The sequence below is a fragment of the Theobroma umbraticum genome, unplaced genomic scaffold (assembly GCF_002168275.2).
Source record: "Theobroma umbraticum cultivar Fairchild unplaced genomic scaffold, ASM216827v3 scaffold_67.0, whole genome shotgun sequence".
NCBI classification, from domain to species: Eukaryota; Viridiplantae; Streptophyta; class Magnoliopsida; order Malvales; family Malvaceae; genus Theobroma; species Theobroma umbraticum.
In genome coordinates, this window is record NW_018397262.1 from 7,708,870 (window position 1) to 7,730,961 (window position 22,092).

The 22,092-nt window shown below is 35.3% G+C and overlaps 3 protein-coding genes across 9 annotated transcripts; 1 reads left to right on the top strand and 2 right to left on the bottom strand.

Moving 5' to 3' along the window:
- Positions 1-2,654: 2,654 nt before the first annotated feature.
- Positions 2,655-7,622, bottom strand: LOC110419049 (SWAP (Suppressor-of-White-APricot)/surp domain-containing protein). Of its 4 annotated transcripts, none has more exons than XM_021431924.2 (4): positions 7,188-7,622; positions 5,946-6,106; positions 4,676-5,476; positions 2,655-4,305 (listed from the first exon to the last, which is right to left on the bottom strand). In XM_021431924.2, exons 1-4 carry the CDS (start codon positions 7,462-7,464, stop codon positions 2,791-2,793), a joined length of 2,754 nt encoding a protein of 917 aa, XP_021287599.1. In that variant the 5' UTR covers positions 7,465-7,622; the 3' UTR covers positions 2,655-2,790. The 4 variants fall into 4 exon arrangements, with proteins under 4 accessions (XP_021287599.1, XP_021287601.1, XP_021287600.1 ...); XM_021431926.2 differs by having other exon boundaries at positions 5,736-6,106; positions 6,246-7,330; XM_021431925.2 differs by adding an exon at positions 5,736-5,796 and having other exon boundaries at positions 5,946-7,330.
- Positions 7,623-8,027: 405 nt separating this feature from the next.
- Positions 8,028-16,491, bottom strand: LOC110419200 (uncharacterized). Of its 4 annotated transcripts, none has more exons than XM_021432144.1 (23): positions 16,335-16,491; positions 16,016-16,234; positions 15,476-15,506; positions 15,115-15,299; positions 14,799-14,958; positions 14,421-14,517; positions 14,039-14,208; positions 13,659-13,825; positions 13,103-13,291; positions 12,850-12,939; positions 12,549-12,626; positions 11,769-11,912; positions 11,500-11,582; positions 10,566-10,707; positions 10,383-10,466; positions 9,803-9,964; positions 9,634-9,721; positions 9,377-9,454; positions 9,203-9,269; positions 9,001-9,097; positions 8,740-8,856; positions 8,599-8,655; positions 8,028-8,474 (listed from the first exon to the last, which is right to left on the bottom strand). In XM_021432144.1, exons 1-23 carry the CDS (start codon positions 16,446-16,448, stop codon positions 8,280-8,282), a joined length of 2,814 nt encoding a protein of 937 aa, XP_021287819.1. In that variant the 5' UTR covers positions 16,449-16,491; the 3' UTR covers positions 8,028-8,279. The 4 variants fall into 4 exon arrangements, 3 of the variants coding, with proteins under 3 accessions (XP_021287819.1, XP_021287818.1, XP_021287820.1); XM_021432143.1 differs by having other exon boundaries at positions 14,421-14,520; XR_002445447.2 differs by having other exon boundaries at positions 8,391-8,474; positions 8,966-9,097; positions 14,421-14,520.
- A 3,361-nt stretch (positions 16,492-19,852) lies between these two features.
- LOC110419959 (stigma-specific STIG1-like protein 1) lies at positions 19,853-20,341 on the top strand. Its single transcript, XM_021433096.1, has one exon. The coding sequence runs from the start codon at positions 19,853-19,855 to the stop codon at positions 20,339-20,341; it is 489 nt and encodes a 162-aa protein (XP_021288771.1).
- The last annotated feature ends 1,751 nt before the right edge of the window (positions 20,342-22,092 follow it).

Sequence of the window (22,092 nt, forward strand, 5' to 3'; positions counted from 1 at the left end):
GATGATCGGCACCTCTCAATTTTTAATTTTTTTTATTATTATAGTTAAGTATATAACGTTATATAATATAATTACCCTTTCGAAACTTTTTATTCAAAATTTTGAATTCACTATTTGCAGTACAAGGAATATATTGAAAATTTTCAACTATTGAATTGTGTTTTTAGAAATTCGAACAAAATGTTAGACTGCATTACAACAAATTCATCTACAGTATAGGGAATATATTGAAAACTTTAACTGTTTAATTGAGTTTGTAGAAATTCAATCAAAATGTTCAATTGCATTGCAACATGAAGTATATGAACACAATGGGTCTAATTTTCTTCATTTTTTGTCTTTTTTTTTTTTTTGCCTTTTCCAGTTCCATTTGATTTTCCACACTATGTGGGCAACAGGGTTCCTACCTAATAGGGAAAAAAAAGTTTGAGGTATAAGTTAGGTAAAATGCTAATCTCATTTGGGGTTACTTTCAAGCCACACCCCTTTCATTATTTCTGCTATGAACAGATGAAGCTGTTCATGATAAATGTGATAGAACAACTACTTCAGAAATTATTCTAACATTATTAAAAAAGAGAAAAGAAATTCTGGGTATCTTGTATGACTTTGACTAGTTCATCACATCATATACTATATGTTGTTTTCATATGCAATCAATCAAGGTTTAGCAGCTTCTTCTTCATCATCTTCTTTTTAAATTTTCTATCTGATTTAATTCAGTCAACATTTCCAAATTTGATGATGGGGAAATGAGGTATGATCAAAAACTTTGACTGAAACTATTGTTCTTTCAACCTGGCAATGATCTTTCTGCCAACCCAAAACGTGGAAAGCTTTGATTGGGATTATGAGTTTAAAGAAGAAAGGTTGCAGACTTTGAAGGGAAAAAAATAAAAAGAAATGGGGAAAATGCCAGGGTTGAAATTTTGGGATAGACATTGGCAGAGAGGGAAAGACAAGAAAACCCCACAATTTTTCTTGATCAGATTGATTGGCAAATTGGATTCTACTATGAAACTTTGATTGGGAAAATGGACTCAATTATCAATCTTTGATTGGGAAAAAGGATTCAACTATCAATCTTGGATTGGGAAAATGGATTTCAAACTATCATAGCCATGAGTTTCCAAGTAGTCCCTTGTAAAATCAAAGTGTGAACAAGTGAATTTCCCAAATTTGTGGCAATAGAATGAACATTGGCAGAGAAGGAAAGACAAAAAAAAACCCATAATTTTCTTAATCAGATTGATTGGGAAATTGGATTCAACTATCAATCTTGGATTGGGAAAATGGATTTCAAACTATCATAGCCATGACTTTGCAGTCAGTCCCTTGTAAACTGAAAGTGTGAACTAGTGAAATTTCATATGCCAGACTTTGTGGCAATAGGATGAACATTGGCAGAGAAGGAAAGACAAAAAATCCCATAGGTTTTCTTGATCAGATTGATTGGAAAATGGATTCAACTATCAATCATTGATTGGGAAAATGGATTCAAACTATAATAGCCATGAATTTGCTATTAGTCCCTTGTGAAATGAGTGTGTGAACCAGTGAAAATTTTCATCTCCCAAATTTTTGGCAAAATTACCTTGAAATTCAATCAGCAAGAACCCAGCTAGGCGTATACCTAGTAATGGCACTTTCCTAGGGCATAGCTCACCCAAATTGTCCTAGGCTATTGTGAAAAAGATTGGGTTTTCTCCGATCATGTCTTGGCATGACAGCTATATGTAGTTTGACAATAATAATAATAATGAATTCCCATGCTCAAATTCAATCCAAAGTTCCTTTCATTTTGAAGCTTTCTATGTGCTCAAATTCAGCCGAAATCCCATTTTCCTCCCTACTATTATTTTAATTGAGTCTACAGTTCCCAAATAGGGTGGAATTCAATTCCCATTATGAAAAATGGAAAAAGAAAGGAGTTTGATAAAGTCCATTCCCTTTCCCAAATAAGTGGGAAAAAGACTTTCCTGAGAGAGATTTTTCTTGCAACTAATAGCTGGAGCACCCGAATATATAAAATAGATAGTGTTAGCTGCCCCAAGGAAAATGCTCTCTTTGATCCATTGATTTGATTGATTTAAATTATGATGGGACAATGGAGTTTGGTTTTATAATTTCCTGGAAGAGTCAAAATAAGTTTTTGACTATGTTGGCCTACTCTTAATTCCCACCATCTGAAATTCATGTCCTTTGCTTGAGATTTCTCCCCAAGAAATTGGGGAATTTTGGGGGTTATCTTAAGCACTAGATTCAACTTTCCAACAAACCTAGGGTTTATGTTTTGAAACTTTCAATTATAAGATGAATTATAAGCGGAGTTGATTAGCATTTGGTTTGCTTGGTTTAGTTCAAGTAATTAGGGATAGTAATGGATATTTTGTAATCCAAGATCCTGTATTATCCAACTTGATCTAGCAGTTTAGTTCAAATAATTAGAGATAACAATGGATATATTATAATTGAGCATTCTGTGGTATCTGACTTGATTAAGTAGGATTAAAATATCTTATAATCGAGTTTGAATAATAAAAATATTACCTGCCACGAGTACAAACATGGGTTTTCTGGATTTTTGTAAGAGTATTCAGAGCACACCCTGATATCATGCTCACTAAAGGTCCAAGGAGCAATCCGAGGAACAATTTAATGACATTATATTAGCAAGCGATTTGAATTTGATTAAAGAACTGGAAAGTGAGATCAGGAACTCATCATTTAATTCAGGGGAATGATCTGTTAGATGCTTGTGGTAAGGAAAACAGACATGACAGCTATAAATTACAAGGTTGCCATCAGCATAGCTCGAATTTTGGCTCTTAAATCATCGGAAACCGCAGTGGTTTCAGATGGCAGAGATGGAGCTCTTCTTCCCTCTGCATCTGGTTTTGATATATCCGCAGAAGTTTCCCTACTGACACGATTGCCCTCACTCAATTTAGATTGATCTGATTTTGCACATATCTCTCCTTCCTCCAATTCCGCCTCTCTTCCCGAGTGAGATCTCTTCCTTCGATGTCGGTGCTCATCGTCGGAGGACCTATGGTGCTTATGCCGATGTCGAGAGCATCGATCCTCATCCTCAGAGGAGCTATCATGCTTGTGATGATGTCGATAGTGTCGAAGCTCATATTCCTCAGGGGAATCGTTATGCTCATATGCAAATCTTGACCGCCGACGTACAGCATCTGAATAGCTATCTTGCTTCCATCTGTGTCGAGAATGATGATGGTCACTGTCAGAGCTGTCTGAGTTATGACCTTGTTCATCATCAGAGCCCTTATGGTGCTTATGCTGATGTCGAGAATCTCTATCCTTTGAAGATGAATGCCTTCTTCTATGCTTATGTTTATCCCTACTATGGTGTGAAGAGTGATGATAATGCCGCTTTTTACCTGAGTGCTTGTGATCCCTTCCTTTCTCTTTTTCTTCTTCTTCTTCTGGTTCCTCCTCCTGTCTGCTATCTTCTTCATGTCTGCTTGATCTCGAACGGTACTTCCTCTTTGATCGCCGTTCATTATGATCACTGCCTGAATATATCTTTTCATGATTTTCAGTCTTATCAGAAGTGGTAGCATCCAATGGAACTGAGCTTCCTTCCCTTTCTTTTCCCAAAAGACTTCCACCCTCCACACCTGAACCAGAAACCCCCGACTCTGGTGGTTCAGCAGATAAGCCACGCAATGGTTCAGTTTTAAGTGGTGCAGCACCACTTTTTATCATGGCTGCAAACATCTTTGCCCGTTTCAATCTCTCAGCTTTCAACTTTTCTTCTTTAGACAAACACGCCTCAGAGGAATCAGCCTCACTTGCAGCTGCCATAGCTGCTGTCTTTGCAATAGCATTGGCAACAGGACCAGAAACACTTGGCTCGCCTTTCTGCCCTGGCTTCTGGTTGGAATTCTGAGGCTGAGATGAAAGGAGACCACCCAAACTTGGGGCATGCCCACCCTCACTACTAGGGGCCTGGCTGCTACCATTTAAAGATGTCTTAGATAGAATTTCTAAATTGGGATTCTTAATGCCTCTTGTAGCAGCCTGAAGAATAGCAGCTGCTGCTGCTGCATCCACACTAACTCCGATTGGTGGCTGGGTAGCTTTGGAAGGTGGATCTTGTCCGTCCTTCTTTGGCTTGCTGATTACCATTTTAAACTTCTCTTTCCTATCATAATCATACGGTATGTCAGATCCAACAGGCACACTATCACTTTCTCGGGATGAAGCAGCTTTCTTCTCTATGCCAAGGCTGGACAAATCATGCTTCTCAGAAATGAATCCTTTACCAGGTAACTTCGACTGCACACAAACAAGAACCTTAACATCAGCAGAAGAGAGAGTGACAAATTACAGTAGCTCAGCTTTGAAGAAAAAACCAAAGAATTCGCTTTCATGATTTGATCAGAGGTAAATCGCAACATCTGATGTGAATGAATATGCAATATAAAACCAATTAAATAAAAATGAAAAAATAGATAGAAAATCAAAGGGATAACTACATAGATAAAGGAAACAATACTTTTGCACAATAGGAAACATATGGAACAATATAATATTCCACATCATATTCAACCTTTTTCATCCGATGCCAAGCCAGAACCCAACAATATGTCTTAATCTCATGAAAAACAGAAACGTTATGCAGAACATGGTAAAGTGAGAACCAAACCTTTTCAGCTTTTTGAAGAACTTTTAGATAGTAAGGATGATATAGATTGGATTGCAACAGGAACGGAAACCTGCCATGCTTAACATCTTGTTCAACCAGAACTGCTTCAAACTGCCGACCATTTTTTAGGATGAACTCAACTATCTTATCAACCACTCTCTTTAAATCAGATGGAGGCTCCACAACAGGCAATTCAACCTTTAATGTGGTTGGCAAAGAAGAAGCTCGCGATTTCTCAATAGCAGAGGCATCACTTTCTTTCTTCACCCCAACTGTAGTTCCAGCCTTAACTGTTGTTATTGAACGATTTCGTTTTATCAGCGAAGCCTTTTCCCTAGTTAAAGGAGCTGAATCCTTTGTTACTGTCTCATCTTTCCCGTTTACACTTGAAGAAAATTCTTTCTGTTCTGGTCCATTAGATAATGTTTCATTAATAGCAACCCCAGCTTCCACAGATTCCTTTCTTTTAACTTCACTAGCATTCGCAGTTGCACCTTCCTCATCTTCTCCAGAACCATATATAGTACCAAGCAAAGATAACGCACCACCTCCTCTAACACTAGCCGCGTGATCAAGTGCACTATCAGCTTTGCTCTCCTCATTGACAGAGTTGCTGCTCAAAAGTTCTTGGTGATCAACAAGAAATCTAAAGTATGTGTGAAGAGGATGATCAGGCATCAAGAAGCCAAATGTTGGGTTGTCTCCCTGTTTAACCCTCAAAACAATCTCTGATTGTCCACCATGTCTGCTCACAAACATAGCTGTCCTTGCCATAATCTGGTGTACTTTCTCTGTAGGAGGCTGAAGAAAAGCCAGAAAAAGAAAAAAGTTTCCACGTCAATAATGAGAATTTAACAATTGCAAAGTCCCAAGAGTGATTAGAAACTTACTAATAATCCCAGCGTATTAAATGAAAATAGAAAACCACAGAATCTCACATATATTTAGATAAGCACAAAGATCAAGAAACAGAACTTCTAGGAAGATATGTATCATCCCATTTGCTCTCAAGTGAATAAGATTCCTGAAAAGTAACGAATTTCTATCATCCTAATCCCACCTGCATGCCCCCTTGTCATGACATCAAAAGGAAACAAGAACTGCATCTGCGCTCCGAGCATCTGAAACTTAGACATTGTAAGCCTTAGAATACCACATGCACCTTACTCAACTATCACGCAGCCACATTTGATAAGTATCAACAAACAATTACATCTAGATTATACAAAAGAAGTAAAGATATATTGTAAGAAGACGAGCATCTACTTACTAGGCTTTGAAGTAAGCTTTCAGGCACAGGAAAGGATGGCCGAAAACTAGACTCTGCATCAGTATCCTTTTGCTCATTGGAATCACCAGTGTTTCCATATGAAAAGGGAACAACATTATAGACTCCACCAGCAGTCACAGGTTCCTCATCATTATCTCTATCTGGAAGCAAAATAAACCAGAATCAAAATCATTTCTATGAACAGCCATTACACAATTATGGTTTTAAAAACACATAGCAAACGGCATCAACAGCCAACCCAAAGTTGAGATACGCTAGATAAGGTAGTAACATTCTTACTTGTCTCTCTGAAACACGAAACTGTTGCAAACTAGATTCGTTCCTGCAAACTTGGAAAAGCAGTACAAAATATATAATGTGCATGCAAACTAGAAAGTGAATCACCCATTGCTCAGCACAATACTGTCTTCAAAAGAAACAACAGAGAAAAAAAATTCAAAATTTTTCCATAAGAAAAATGCAAACAGCGACAACAGCAAACTGACAAAGCCTAACAATTCATGCAATGGGAAAGCAACAACAGTAAGTCAGCTTACAACCCTCACTAAGCATCTATTTAAGCTTAGAACCCTATAGCCAATTAATTCAGCTTTCCACAACATAGACAAGAAAGCAACATTAGTTCCTCTAGCAGGGTAACTTAAAGCATACGGTTCTATAGATGTCCCCATTTTGTTAAAACAAGCTCTCAATCAAATATAAGATTCAAGTTCATCTGTTTCGTTACAGATATTTTCCAACAATGCTCAAGCACAATACCCTCCATAGTGACAAGTATCAAAGAACTAAACAAGCAAAGATTCCACCCTGCTCATAATTTACAACAACAGTAATATAAGGCTCTTTTTCCTTTTTACTAACATCCTTAGGTAACTAAAGATAAATAAAATTCAATCTAACAAAAGTTAAGGCTCCGTTTGGTTGCCACTCTTATTAACGTGCTTTTGCGTTATTGCATCAGGTTAAAAGTGAGCTGACAGCTATAAAGTACCAGAAAAGGTTAAATTTTTAATTTTATTATCCAAATGAAGCCTAAAGATTGCAATAATAACAATAATACATTTTTTAATTACCAAAAATAGGAAAAAAAATTAAATCTCATAAAAATTGCAGAATTAGAGTTCATATTGACAATTAAAAGTAGAAGCGATGAAATAATTGCATAAATTAAATAGTAACTTAACTTCTTTTAAAAAGAGGTAACTTTGTATCGTTTCTCACCTTGCTGATCGGACGGCGAGGGAGAGGGAGGAGGCAAATCGAGGTAACGTTCGCGATCGAGCTCGGACTCTAAGTTATCATCGGCGGTTTGCGTCGGAGAGGAAGGATGGCGCCGTTTCTTTCGTGGCGGAGGAGGTCCGGAGAGGAGGTGACGTACGTCGTATCGATCGATGGAGAGGGAGTTCCAGTCGACAAGAGCCGCCGCGGAGTTGACAAACGACGCCATGGCGTCATCGTCGAAGAGCAGAGCGTGGCGGCCCACAACCTCTAGATCCATCGGGGATCCCGATAGAAATTTGTTCTGGACCGTTGGATTTAGAGAAGGGAAGAGAGGAAGAGCGATTAGGGATCTTGCTTCTGCACAAGGGTTTTTGCTTCTTTCTTGTTTGAGCCCAAAAAGCAATGGTTAAAGCAGAAGCTTGTTAATATTTTGCAATGATGCCCTTTTGTTTGTCGCATATATTACTTTTCTCCTTGGAGCTTTCTTCCTTCCTCCTTTCTCCTTTGCGAAATAAAGAAACTAAAATTTTCTTTATTTGCCTTTTACTTTCAAAAAGAAAAAATGTCTGAATATAAAAATTAATAATACCAGATTTAAGATAAATAATTCATTGTAATTTTCTTTATTTTAAAGATAAGTGAAAAATATATTTTTTTCGAATGTTGGAAATGTTTATTGCTACTAATATTTAATTAGTTTATGCAATTATAATTAATAAATGGATTTAAAAATTCAAAATCAGTAAAAATAAATATTCATACTTTCTAAAATATTTATTTTATGTAACATCTTGAATTGATTAGATAATAATAATAATATATATATATATATACTAACAATACATCAAATATAAATCTTTATTTAATTTTAGTCACTCGAAATGCAGCCCAAATTGTAAGAGAGAGTTTACACTAAGAAACACGACCGAGCTACAAGCCATACAATAACTTTTCTTTGAAGAACTGTTCTGAATCTAACAATCAAAGAATGCAAAGAGTATTTCCTGGAGCTATTTACCCGTACCCGTTCCAAACCCAAATATAAGGTATCTATACCTTATAGAATCGAGTCAGATACCTATGAATACCCAGTTAAAAGCTACACATTGCTACCCCTTCGATGAACACTTTTTTACAATAGATGGTGATAGCCGGTGAGACAGCAGCAATACGGAAGTTCTTGTCCAGAAAACTGATGGTGGACATGAGATGCTTGTCATTAGGACTCAAACACAATTTCGCAGTTTCTATCAGTTTCGAGCAGATGGGCAATACATGTTCGTTTAGCTGCAAGAATAAAAGAAAACATGAAGCAGTGTATCGTGCCTTGCGTACACCAACATTGAACGCGAAATAAGAATTTTCTTTGATTTCTATGAGGTCAAGCTAAGATTAGGGTAGAGGAACCTACCTTGAAAGATGATGCTATGCAGTTGCAAGCTTCGAGTGACATGCTTCCCCGGGCAGCCTTCCAGCATAACAAGTCAGCCATGGAAAAGAGAAAAAAAGTTCAATGCATTAAAACCCAGTAATTTTTCGAAAACATATTTACCCGGGAAGGCTCTTGTTCGATGACGCCAACAAGGTTTTGAAGGACAGACTCAGTCAATGAGAGAAGTTCATGAACGTAAGATGAATCGCCGAAGAATAACAAATCATTGCCCAGAATCTGCAAAAATAAAAGAATGATATAGTCTTATTAGAAATCAATTTGACAACTATGTTTTTTCTTCTGACCGATTCATACAAAGGTTTCGATGTTTGGGAATTTTGAAAACCTGAAACCCTTTAAATAAAAGATAAGTCGAGGGACCTCTGGATGAACTGCATGATATGGGAGCCTCCCTTGAGAAAGTGTAGCTGATAAAGAAACTATTGCACAGAATATTCTTGTCTTCATACTTGGTGACCTACAAAATGCCAAAGAACATTAGATAAAAGAACAAATGATACTGAAAAGAATATTTGTTTGTCAGGAAATTTTTTAGCATTTAAGACGTAATGGAAGGGCTTACCATGACCGGGAATGAATGAGTGATAATATGCTCTTCGGAATATGCAAAATTCCTACTTCAGGATTACCTAAATAAGTAAAAATAATCAGACAAAATCCATTTACTAAAGTAATGTTCTAGTTGAAATTAATACTATTAATAGAATGTTCAGTAAAAAATAAATCAATGAATGACCTGGAACCATAACCAGGAGGCTGCATAATTTCCGAATGAAGGAAAGTATCCCATCAGAATCAACTGCCACTCGAGAGCCTATTAAAGAGGAAATACAACATCACTAATGAATTACATAAATTTCAAATGATTAATATATCAAAAGTGAAAAGACTAGCAACTAGAAGTGGTCTAAATGAGAAAGAAGATGATTTCTTTTCATAAAGAGAAAAGGCACAAAATCAGCAAGTTAGATCGAAAGAATGCTGAAAAATTACCTTCCATCCAGTCAAAACTCTGTAAACAGCTGATTGCTGAATCTATCAGTCCATCACAATGAGAAACAAAACCACCTAACAATGCAACCTAATATACAGCCATATGAAGGAGCTCAGATTCATAGTTAAGTCGACTATTACATATTTTATTACAGAAAGGGAACCTTACCTCAGCAGTCTCAAGATAAAGATGTAATTGCTTGATGTGGCCCAAAATAGAAGGAATTGTGACTTCACTAAACGCTATGCAAGACTTTACAAAACTGAGATGCTTTTTCCCGTCTTTCAGAGCTTTAGTAGCTAAACAATTACTAGAGTGAACAAGAAATTCCTGCAAGAATTAGTGGAAAATCAAATGCTGAATAAAGCCCAAGAAAAGATTCTTGAAATCAAAGAGAATCTGCTTTACTAATGAAATAATGGAATAATGTTTTAACAAATACATGAACAAGTAGTAACTATTTCTATACATTAAACACAAGAATCACAGCCAATGCCATGACAACGTTCTAGCTCCCCATCTGAGGAAAACCAGTGCAACGGTTTTTGTTCTCTAATATTCTTCGATTGAGTTGTTTAAAATTAGCTGACTGCTGCTACAACTACTTGTCAATCTCATGTGCCATATTCTCCAGATAAGTAAGTTTGGATGAACAAACAGATTCACCGTGAATCCTTCGACCACGCATTACCTCTATTACTCAAATGATTAACAAAATCAAATCAGAAATAGAAATATAACTGTATACCTTAAGTTCAATTATGCTGCCAAAGGCCCCACGACATTCCACAAGAAACGCTAAATGTCCTTCATACTCTGCTCCATGGTCTACCTAGAAGTAGAGCAATGGCAATGTCAAAAAATCACATTGATAGTCAAGAGTAACTAACAACCTACAACAACGTAACAGGTAAGAAAACCAAAAACACACCATACGGACAAAACGGGAAATTAGCCGTGCTTGCTGTTGGTTATCGTCATTTTTCATGTTTGCAAGATCAGTATCATCATGTAAAGCCTGTGAAATTTCAAAAAGTAACTGTATGGTTGTTGGATCACGTACATAACCATTCCTGCCAAACAAAACAAGCATAAATACAACTCAATCTGGATGAGAGACTAATTCTTCAGACACAATACAAATATGGTTCACCAATAAAGAAAAGGAAAAAGAATACAGATCACAAACTACAAGCAAGTTAACAGATATCAACAGAATATACTCATTAATGAGGTTTTCAAAATCTTGTTTAGTTGTTAAAAACTACTATGACACCTACACAAGTAACACAATCATGAAACTTCAAAGTTTAGACAACCCCCACACTGACAAACTTATTTTATGCCATTGGACTGCTTTGAACTTCAAACCTAAACCAATGTAGCCTGCAGGTCACACCTAGCTATACCACAGAGCCACCTAATTGGACTGCTTTGAATGTCACATTATGAGAGAAATAACGATTGTTAATACCTGTGAAATAAAGATGATATTTCAAAAGCTTTGCATTCTGGCAAAATAGAAAACTCAAGTTACTTCATGTACATATGACCCTGTGCTGAGTGCTGATGCAATTCTTAACAAACAATGTAGCCATTGCATGTGCTCAGCAGCTCAAATTAACAAACAAAAATATTCAGGTGAGTTCTCAGGCACACATGCTTAGCTACCTTGGTTTTCACTACAATATTATGTTACAAGTCAATAGCAGATGAAAACCAGTCCAATAGTCCTACACTGACAGTGACTAGCCACAGATTACGATGGCATCAAGGCAAGTGAGGGATAGCCCATGACAGTAATAAACAGCAACAAAAAGACAAGGCCTTAACTACATTAATTAGGATCAGAAGACAAACTATACCTTGTAGCCATATCAAGTATATGCATATTGACAATGCTACGAGAGCTCCCATGCATCAAATCTAAGATCTGAAGAAAATGGTTCTACAAAATAACAAATTGCAGCCACTGTTCCATTAGTGACGTGATAATGTAGTTCTGTAATTGAGCCAAGTTATGCTACACAAACATAGAACTAAAGTATTAAGGGAGGGCTGATGGAAGGGAAGGGGAAGGGGAACAAGCCAAGGTTGAAGAATATCTAATGTAGAAATCTGTTCAGAAGATTACCAAAGAAAACACATTTTCCAAGTCCTTAAAATGAGAAAGAAGCTTCACCAAGATGGATTGCAAGCCTGCTAGTTCATCTTCGGCAATTACTTTATCACATGCTAACTTTAAAATCCCTTCCAAAATAGTCCTTAGTTGGCCATCCTGGCATAATCAATGGATTGGGAGAGAATAGATAAATTATAACAAATGAATGCCAAAACTAAAACTGTTTAAAACAGGGAAAGAAACGATACAGGCTAGCACATATAATACAAGTCCAAGTCACACACCACTTACGTGAAGTATTTCTAATATGGTTCTGCTACAACTGATGATTTACATCTATCATGAAAAGTGAAATTGGTAATTCCATTTCCCTTTCGATTATCTAGCCAGAAATGGAATTTTTTGCACATAACTCATATTCTAGTGCATACCCATCTATTTTGCCCTTAACTTTGAATGATGCAACAGAAAAGTGAAATGAAGATTCATATTTTTCTAGGACGTACAGCATTGGAAAATTATCTTTAAATTCGTAATGTGCTGAGAACTTTTGCAACCATTCGACACAAAACCGTTCCAACTTTCTTCATCAGTGCCACAAAGGGAGAAGGAGATTCTTGATAAGGAAAAGGGCACAATTGAAGAACCAATCCATTTTGAAGCACACAGGAAGAAGTTCCCAAGGAAATCAGCACTAAAAGAACTTACAGTTTAACAAGCCTTAAAAAACAAAGCCTAAGAAAATGCTGCCTATCAATAATATAAACATGCAAAGAGCACCTCCAGACGTACCATCTGATTTTGAAGAAGAATATCGAGATAAGCTTCTACAACCTTCAGGTACTCATCAAGCCCATATGGAGAAACCACCTGACAATGCATTTCACAGTGAAACACAAATACACTAAGAAAATAAACATAATCAATACTAAATGCATGGTTTATTGGCAAAAGGTGTTTGATCTAGAGAAATAGAAAGGTAAAAAATCTAAGTTAGAAAAATTGAAGACTAGTTTATGAAAATAAAGATACAAGAATTGTAAAATAACAAGTAGAACAAATTACAAACATCGAGGGAGGAAACAGAATATACCTGCATAACTTCATTGACAACAGCATCAACAGTGCCAATCTGAGATATCTGTTCACACAGCCTGAGTCCAAGCAACCTGTAATTCAAACACTGCTCCAACAAACAAGATTATCAGCAAAGATTCATATACTACATATCTAAGACAATGAAAAAGGAGGAAGGAGTAAAGTGAAGGGTGGCAACAAAGAGAACTCTTGCTCTAAAATAAATGCAAAGGCTTATGGCACAAGTCTCCTCATCATAAGAAAATTACCTGATCATAGGAGTAATCATTACTGCACTTAATAAGATGAAGGATATCCATAGTATGAGAGCTGACAACATCAGTTGGAAGTTCCTTCAGTAAATGATGAAGAACAATTGAGACACATGGAGAACCACCAAACAGTTCCTCCTGACTTCTTCCTAGTCCAAGCTCAACAAGTACTTGGCCAACCCGCCGCTTTCAAAAGAGTGCAAACATTGTAAAATCAGTTTATCACAAAGAAGAATTAATTCATAGAACAGCAACAATTCAGAATAGATTAACATTGACACTAATTAATGGCAACAAGAACAGTAACTTTGAAGCAATTATCAAAAATTTCGTAGACAAGTTTATACATCCAAAATCAGCATTCCACTGTTCTGCTCAATAACTTTTGACTTTTACTAGTTCAGAATGCCTTCTATTAGACATTAATAAAACAAAAACAACTGCCAGTGACGATATTTGCTGCATAAGTTTTATTGATGAAAATGAAATTAGAACCTAGACATGCAGATGCTTTGGGAAAAATATTATTGCCACATGAAACCCCATTACTAACCAGAGATGCATCATTGAATATGCATTTCATAATAAACTCAATAGCTGGTTCCATCAGACCAACAAGTGACCTCTTGCTGTCAGCAAAACATCCATGTGCAGCTTCCTTTGCTGATGATATCCATGTAAATACAAGTTTGATGTCATTAACACATGTAATTAGATATCCTGCAATGACAGTATCAAACAAGTCATGCCAACAAATCAATTGCAACTAGGATACGTGAAGCAAAACCAGATTAAGCCAAAGTGAATTGTATGACCTTAGTCTGATTAACATAACCTGGCAATTCTAGAATCAATATGCCAAATATGCATGCATGAAGGAGCCATTTATCAACATAAGCAAATGTCTGTGTGTAAATAAAAATACAAAACGACCTGTATCATACATGGGAAACTTCAGAGCACGATGGGCAAGATACAGCCGACAATAGGCAGATGCTAATGGATCTGCTAGCCCTCTTGTCATCATAACCAGGCGCTGAAGAGACTCTGCTGGTTGTTCAATCAGAAACCGCCAGCAAGGCAAAATAGCCAGCTCCAAATAACTGAAATACAGAGGGGAGTAAAAGGTAACTTATTATTACAATTATAATACAAAGAGAAAGGGCAAAGGATAAAAGCAAATGCAAAATAGAAACAAAAAATATATAAAATTAAGCAAAAATGGAAATATGAAAAAAAAACAACCTTGCATCACCAGCATCACTTAGAATTATTAAGCACTAAAAGAAAAAAGAGAATATGAAATGAACCTCACATGTGTGGAAGAAGTTCTTGGATGGAACCAACCTTGCAAAACCAGTTATAGCAAGTTTCTTTGGCATCAATACAAACATCACTTGCTCCAAAGTTCTCTGCTTTAAATCCAAAAAATAGTTTCAGTTAAAGCATCCCGTTGCTACAGTTAAGAAAATACCAACAATCTACTGCAAACCTAGGTTTAAAACCAACAATCAATCAAAAATTGCTGACAGTGAGATTGCACATGCTCAAAGGTAAATGACTATAGTGCATTGTTCCCTAATTTTATATTAAAAATTAAAAACACCACTCTATTAGTCCTTGGTGTAGTGAACATAGAAAAGCAACTAAGAAATAAAGTATAAGAATGTTCAAACAGACAATGACATACAACCTGGTAACGAGCAACGTTTGGTTCCATCTTCAGTAAACTCAGCTTTCTGCCTGATGCGTTCCCATACCATGTCCCCAAGCATGTCCAATACATCCGTAGCAAGGACGAACAATGTTGGATAAAAATTTGAAACTGACGTATCCGTTAGAAGCCTGGCAACCTGCAGAAAGGAGAATGTTATTTGAAAGCCACGCAACCCATTCCATATACAAGCAAGATAAAAGAATATTATTCCTTGACCTTTAATTAATTTTCATATCAGATTGCTATAAGTTTCCAAGTAACTCAACTTCGTAAACATAAAAGAGAATTATACCTTTATAGACAACTTCAAAGATGTTACACGATCTTCAGCGTGCCAAGCACGATTTATTTCATCTTTCAGCTCATGTAATCGTGATACATATTCCTGCCGTGTGATAACCTTGGCACCCTCTTCCGAAGATTTTTCTATATCATCCAGTTCTTCCAGATGCATGCTAGTTGAAGATTTCTCATATGCTACAAATTAGTGTCATCAAATAGCTACAATCAGAATATAGTGTAAGTAAATTGCAATTAAACAAAAACAAAATACAGTAACAGCATCATGCTGACTACTAAAGCCTAAAGGTATCTGACTATCAATAAGTTAACGAATAAATAAAACAAGCCGAAAGGAACAGAGACTTTAGTACCTTTTCCACTTCTCACAATCGTATTGGACATCTGTGAGAAGAACAATGTCTCAAAGTCATGACCAAAATAATAGAAAAATCAAGTGCTATAACATCTAACCATGACACACATATGAGAGGGAATTACTTAACCAAAACACCAGACTGCCATTGGAGTTTAAAGCTCCACAACCAAGTTCATATGCTTGCCACATTATCAATTTAACTATAAATAAGAATATTAATACTGAATTAAGACTATTATCTTATACACTAGTTGTGGATTCCAAAAACTCCACAAGCAGATTTATATACTCGACACTTATCTACTTAACTACGAATGAAGAAACCAAAAGGTTAATCTGACTACTTAATAAACAAGTGACAATCATATCAACTCTCTTCTCGAGTTTTAAACTCCGCCACTGGTATATAGAATAACAATTCATCGAATAATTAAGTTCACATAATTACTTAAATAAACGCATGGCCATACCTAAATCTAAATTCATAGATTTCCAAATTGAAATATAAAATTCTAAGAAAATGCGATGTGCTTACAGAAGAAACTGAAATCATTTTCGAAACAGGAAACCTCTGCATCAAGAATCTCTTAAACGAGGTCCACTCCTTCATTTGAACTTGGATAGAATCGTCATTTCCACTAGAAATGCTCTCAAGATCTTGTCCGTCGACGATCACAGCCGATGCATTATAATTAGGTGCTCTAAGCGGATCAAAGAACTCCTCGCTATTGCTACTTTCGACGTGATCATCAACCTACAATTATAAGTTCTTAAAACTATAATTAAATAAGAAAGGAGAGGAGTTCAAAACAACTGAAAATTTAAAAAAAAAAAAAGGAGAAGAGAATTTGGACCTGGCGGAGGATAGAGCGAGGAGAAGGGGAGGAGAGAGGGTGGAGGTCGGCGCTTGTGCGACGGAGCGCGTGGGACAGTTCTTCTGCGACGTAGTTTCGAGGCTTGAACTCCATTTGCTATCGCCTCTGAGCTCTCCTTCTGTTTTTGTTTATTGCTTTAAATTAACGTTTTTGATAATTCGATCCCGCCAAAGCGCGCCGTTTTATACCCTTCATTCACATGGGCCTTTGCCCTTTGAACAATTATTTGGGCCTTTAGCCCAATTTTGCACTTCTTGCCACATTTGAGCCTTTAGCCTCTTATAATGGACCGGACTTAGTTATTCGGCACGTGTATAAAAACCTTCTAGAAATTCATTTCAAAGATTTCAACAAGTACTTTCTCAAATATACTAAATATTATAATATTATTTTTTTAATAATTTATTACCTAACAATCGCCTTAATCACATTCCATTAGAATCATCAAGTGGTAAGACACCAAGCATCATCTAAATGGTATTTGATACATGAAATGTAATTCACATTCTTGAGATTTCATTTGAGAAAAAAAAGATTGTTATATTTTTTTTATATTATTGAGAAAAGAAGAATTCGAACTCTATTTTTTCGGCAAAAGAATCATATACGAATCAATGAATCAAATATTCAAATGCAAATTGTTATGTTTGATATGACACATTCTCAAAAAATGTAACATCATCGTGGGTATCTCTTTTCTATCAACAATGGAGATCTCTGAATTCATAAAGTTATTTTTTACTATTCAAAAAAATAACTTATTTTTTAAAATTTAAATACTTTTTTTTCTGTGTAATCTCTTCATCTCGAAACAAACTCTTAACTTGAAAACCCTTTTAATAATATTTTAGAGTTGTACAAGATATTTAGGTATCGAGGGCTATTAAGCCAGCACCATCTCATCTCCGACTCCATAGAGAAAAAACTGATCACAAATGAAGTGAGATTTGCATAAAAATTGATCATATATTTATGTTAAAGTCATAATATTTTTCTTTTTTTTCTTCTATATTGAAAAGAATTTGAAGTAACTATATGCTTCAAAATCTCCCTAAAATTGTTGAGGCATTAATTGAATTTTAACATTAGCATGTGTACATAATGGGATTATGATGTATAAAGTTTATATATAAAAAATTTGGGGTAGCATCAAAATCAAATCCAAGTCTTTCCTCTCTTAAAGTAATATGTCAGCACATTTCATTCTACAAATTAATACCATCCTTTAGATATGGGATTTGTCATGTTTAAAGGGCATGGAAATTTGGCCATGATGAACATTGCATTGAAATTTGGAAAAATTTAACACTCCTTTATTAATATTCCTAACATGGCCATTAGATAAATAATCACTTTAATTATATTATAATAAGTTATTAATGTGTTTTATTTATTCTTAATTAAACACTTCAATGTGTACTTGTCGACCTCTAATGCAAGTTAATTATCATGTGATGATTAATTAATCAAAACTAAGAAAAGTTAATTCATAGGCCAAAAAAAAAGAAATACTACAACAAATTTGATCTTCGAATGTTTTTTTTTATTTAATTGCATCATATAAAATTTTTATAATATTTTGAATAAAATGAACTTGTAAAAGTTACATATAATAGCAATGGTTACACTTCATTTATTACGTTAAAGGTGAAAAAAGTGTAACTAAAAGTTTACGTTGCATAAAAATACATGCTGCACCAAATAATTATATTTAAAATCAAATTTATTAAAGTGAAAACTCATCATGTATTTCTTTTAAATACCATTGTTCATTTTATAATAATAATAAATATAAAATTTTTATAAAATTTTGCATGTTTTCATATAAGACAATTAGAAGGAGCTAGGGAAAATCGTAAAATTAATATAAAATTCATCTTCTAAGGGCTTCAAAGACATGTTAATACCGCGAACTTCATTGACCTAAAGGACCATAGTCCCTCTAGGAAGCTAGCTTTAGTGTTAAGAAATATTAACAAGGCAAATCGCTCCACCAACTAAAATCGACTATGCACCACCATGGGTTTGATTCAATAATTTATTTCAAAAATATTTTTAAATTTTTTTCCACTATCATGCCATTTGGCGCACACCGGTTTGGTATCATTCACAATATAATTTATAATAACTTATTACACAATAAACATTTATACTTAGCATTGATTCTTCATTGCTAACTAACTTGCATTAACTTTTATTAGATTAAAAAATTAATGAAATTAATTCATTGTACTTGACATCTTGATGCTTAAGTTTTGCCTTTCCCCAACACGTTGAGTGGCAGCAAGTTTGGGGTCTGTTATTTGTTTTTCCTTCTTCTCCTCCTCAAATGGCAAGCCCTAACTTTGCTTTGCCTAACAGTATGGCTAAATTTCTTCAGGTCAGCCATATGGGGGCACCTTTTGCTGTCCATTAACGGAGATTGCTCAAGCTAAAGCTAGCTTTACAAGAAGTCAAGATTCGAAGAAAAGATGGCTAGAATTTGCCCTTTTGACTTCTATGATACCATGTGAGGATAGAAACTAGCATATGCTTCAAGCTTTTACAACAAAATAAAATAATCAATTATAAAATTCATAATAATTTTTTTAAAAAAAAGAAAGAAGAAAATTATAGAAGTTCATACATATGCATCAAGACAATATTGAAATATTGTAAATTAGGGTTTTTGGAGATAATTATACACGAAGATGTATGTCTTTAATTATGAAGTAGCTAAAAATTTATACATATTATGTAATTAAGTTTCATGAACTCATAATTTTTTTTTTAAAGATGAATTCATAACTAACGTGTTATGAATTGGATTTTGACGAATTAAATTATCGCATAAACATTATCAATATAATTATTTCATTGTAAACCTTGAGTCGGCTTCGTTGAGATGGTTCAACCACCCGACCACTGCCCCACAGCCCTTAGAGGTGGACTTCCCATTGGGTTGGGGTTCTAGGTTTCAAGTCTCAATTCTTGGAACAAATAAAATTATAAAAAAAAAAGAGATAATTTTTAAATTTTTCAACAAACACAATGATGATTTTTAAAGATATGTAGAATATAATTTGATATTTTAATTATTCGAAATAGGTTAATAATAAAATAAACATAAAAAAAATTATCCCAGTTATTGAATTTAACTTCGGGATGTATGCAAGCCATATTCGAACTTGACTTGCTTAAGAACTAAACCCTAGATTAGGAATTTTCTAATTAATTATAAGCTTTAGAATTCGACCACACTCCATGCATTGATCCCAAAGAGCCCTCCCACCACCTTTTGCCTCTTTTCCCGCATCTTCTGGTCAACCCCTTCCTTTATTCCCCTTATAAACCCAAGTCCAAGGCCCCCCATTTCCTTCACAAATCTAAGCTTAGCTCCCCAAGAATCCAAGACCCATTCTTGTGATCTCCATTTCCTTCACTACCCAAAGCAAGAACAAGAACAAAACGAACCAGAAACTCCCATTTCAAGAACCCAAAAGAGCACCAAGAAGGAAATGGAGCTTACCAAAATCATTGTCTCTATAGCCATAACCTTTGCCATCACCATCACTTTGACCATGAAAAGCATCGTGGTCACTGAAGAGAAGCAGCCTGCTTCCAACCTCATCAATGGCGGTGGTTCTTCTTCAAGCACGTTCCAACCCTCCTCGCAGCATGAACCGAAACCGATGCCTTCCAAAAGGGTAAGTCGCTTCCTTCAGGGAAAAGCTAGGAACCCTAGGGCAGCTGACCATTGCCACAAGGACCAGGAGGTTTGCCACGTCCAAGGTGGGAACAACACCACCTGCTGCAACAACAAATGCGTCGACTTGGTCACCGATAGCCATAACTGCGGTGCATGCAGGAATAAGTGCAAGTTCACCCAGGTTTGCTGCCGGGGAGAGTGCGTCTACATTTCTATGGACAAAAGGCATTGCGGGGCTTGCAACCACCGGTGCAAGCCTGGCGAATACTGTGTTTACGGAATGTGTAACTATGCATAAATAATTCCAAAATTAAGCGGCCGGCCGGATCAATTGAAGATGATCGGGTTAAGAGTCCGTGTGAGGTTCGTGATAACTTATTTATATATACAATAAAAAAAATCAACGTTTTGCGGTGATTATTTAAAAATTATAATATAAAGTTTCATTATTTTTCTTTATAAATGTTTGTCCAAATGCAATGACATAAAAGAAAGAATGTTAAGCAAAATATCTATGGAAATTGCTTAATGTTGCTAGCCTTGCACATTTTTTTGGGTTAGAGGAGAGGAAAGGGAAGATATATTTTCTTTTTAATGTATATTATCACTGCAACAATATTCTGTTAATGTAAATTAATTTTGGTGTTAATTTTGCATATCAATAAAATTATTGATATATTGTCGTTCGAAATTTTATAATCAATCTTACTTATTAAATTGCCGATACGATAATATATATAATTTTTTTTATTTTGTTATCGAAATATATACGATTTAATTGAACTCTAAAGTATATTGTAACTTGAATTTTATATATATATATATATATATTTGTTGATAGCTTCAATTTTAACATTAATCTTTGACAAAAAAAACAAGAGGAACAAGAAAAATGAAGATTTTTCATTTTATTGCAAAGTTTGTGATGCATTAATTATATACAATATATATATATATATTCCCATTAGATAGGTAAAAGAGAAAAAGAATAAAAAAAATGCAACTCAAAAAAGAAAATTAGCCCATAATTGAGCCTCTAATTTGTTAAAATTGTTATTAAATAATATTTGGTCAAACAAATGCCAGCTTTGAGCTTTGTATTACTTCAACTTCAAGCACAAAAGAGTGACAAAGCTGATCAGTTCACACTTCACACCAGATCTGAGGCTATAAAAAGGCCGTGGGATTTTACCTTAAATTTCGCTTAAGATCACATGGTTCTTCACATGTATTCTCATGCACATGCAACTCTCCATCTTGTTCAATGGGTTTTTTCTTTTCTTTTTCCCCCCCCTAATTTAAGTGTTTAATTTCCTTTATTAAATTATATTATGAGCTGTGTAACTATGCATAATTAATCCGAAATTAAGATGGTTAGATTGGTTAAGATGGCCGGATTAAGAGTGCGTGTGAAATTCGAGACGGTTAATTTATATTTCTTTTTGACATGAAATATAAACATATTAGAGAAAAAAATTAAAGAAGTATAAACTTTAATCCTAGGAACAAATGATCATTTTGTCCTAATCCCAGGAACATGGGATTTCAGCAAAGCTTGAACTGATATTAGTAGATTAAAGAAAAGAATAATGTGCAAAGTAATACAATAATCTTCTTCTCTCTTACAAAAGGAATTTGAATCATTGAACTAATGAGATTAATGTTATGTTCCTAATTGCTAAGCATAATTGCAAAGTCCAAAAACACAAAGGCTTCCATTTTTGCACCTATTGTTGCACCCCCCACAATGGTTTCTACTGAAGGCAGGGGTTCACACATTTTCCATTGCAGCATACTTATTGTACCTGCATTTCTTCCCACACATTCCACAGTTCATCCTGTCCTTCAACACATTAACACACTTCTTCTTGCAACAGTAAGGCCCCGGACTTCCTCTAGCACGACAAATCCTAGGAAACTTGCTGCAAGTCATTCTACGTGCTCGCCTATTTTGCAGGAGGAATCTACCTGCTTCACCTAAGGTAGGAGATTGATCATCAGTTTCATTTGATTGCAAGTTGAAGGAATTGGTTGTAGCATGCACTTCAT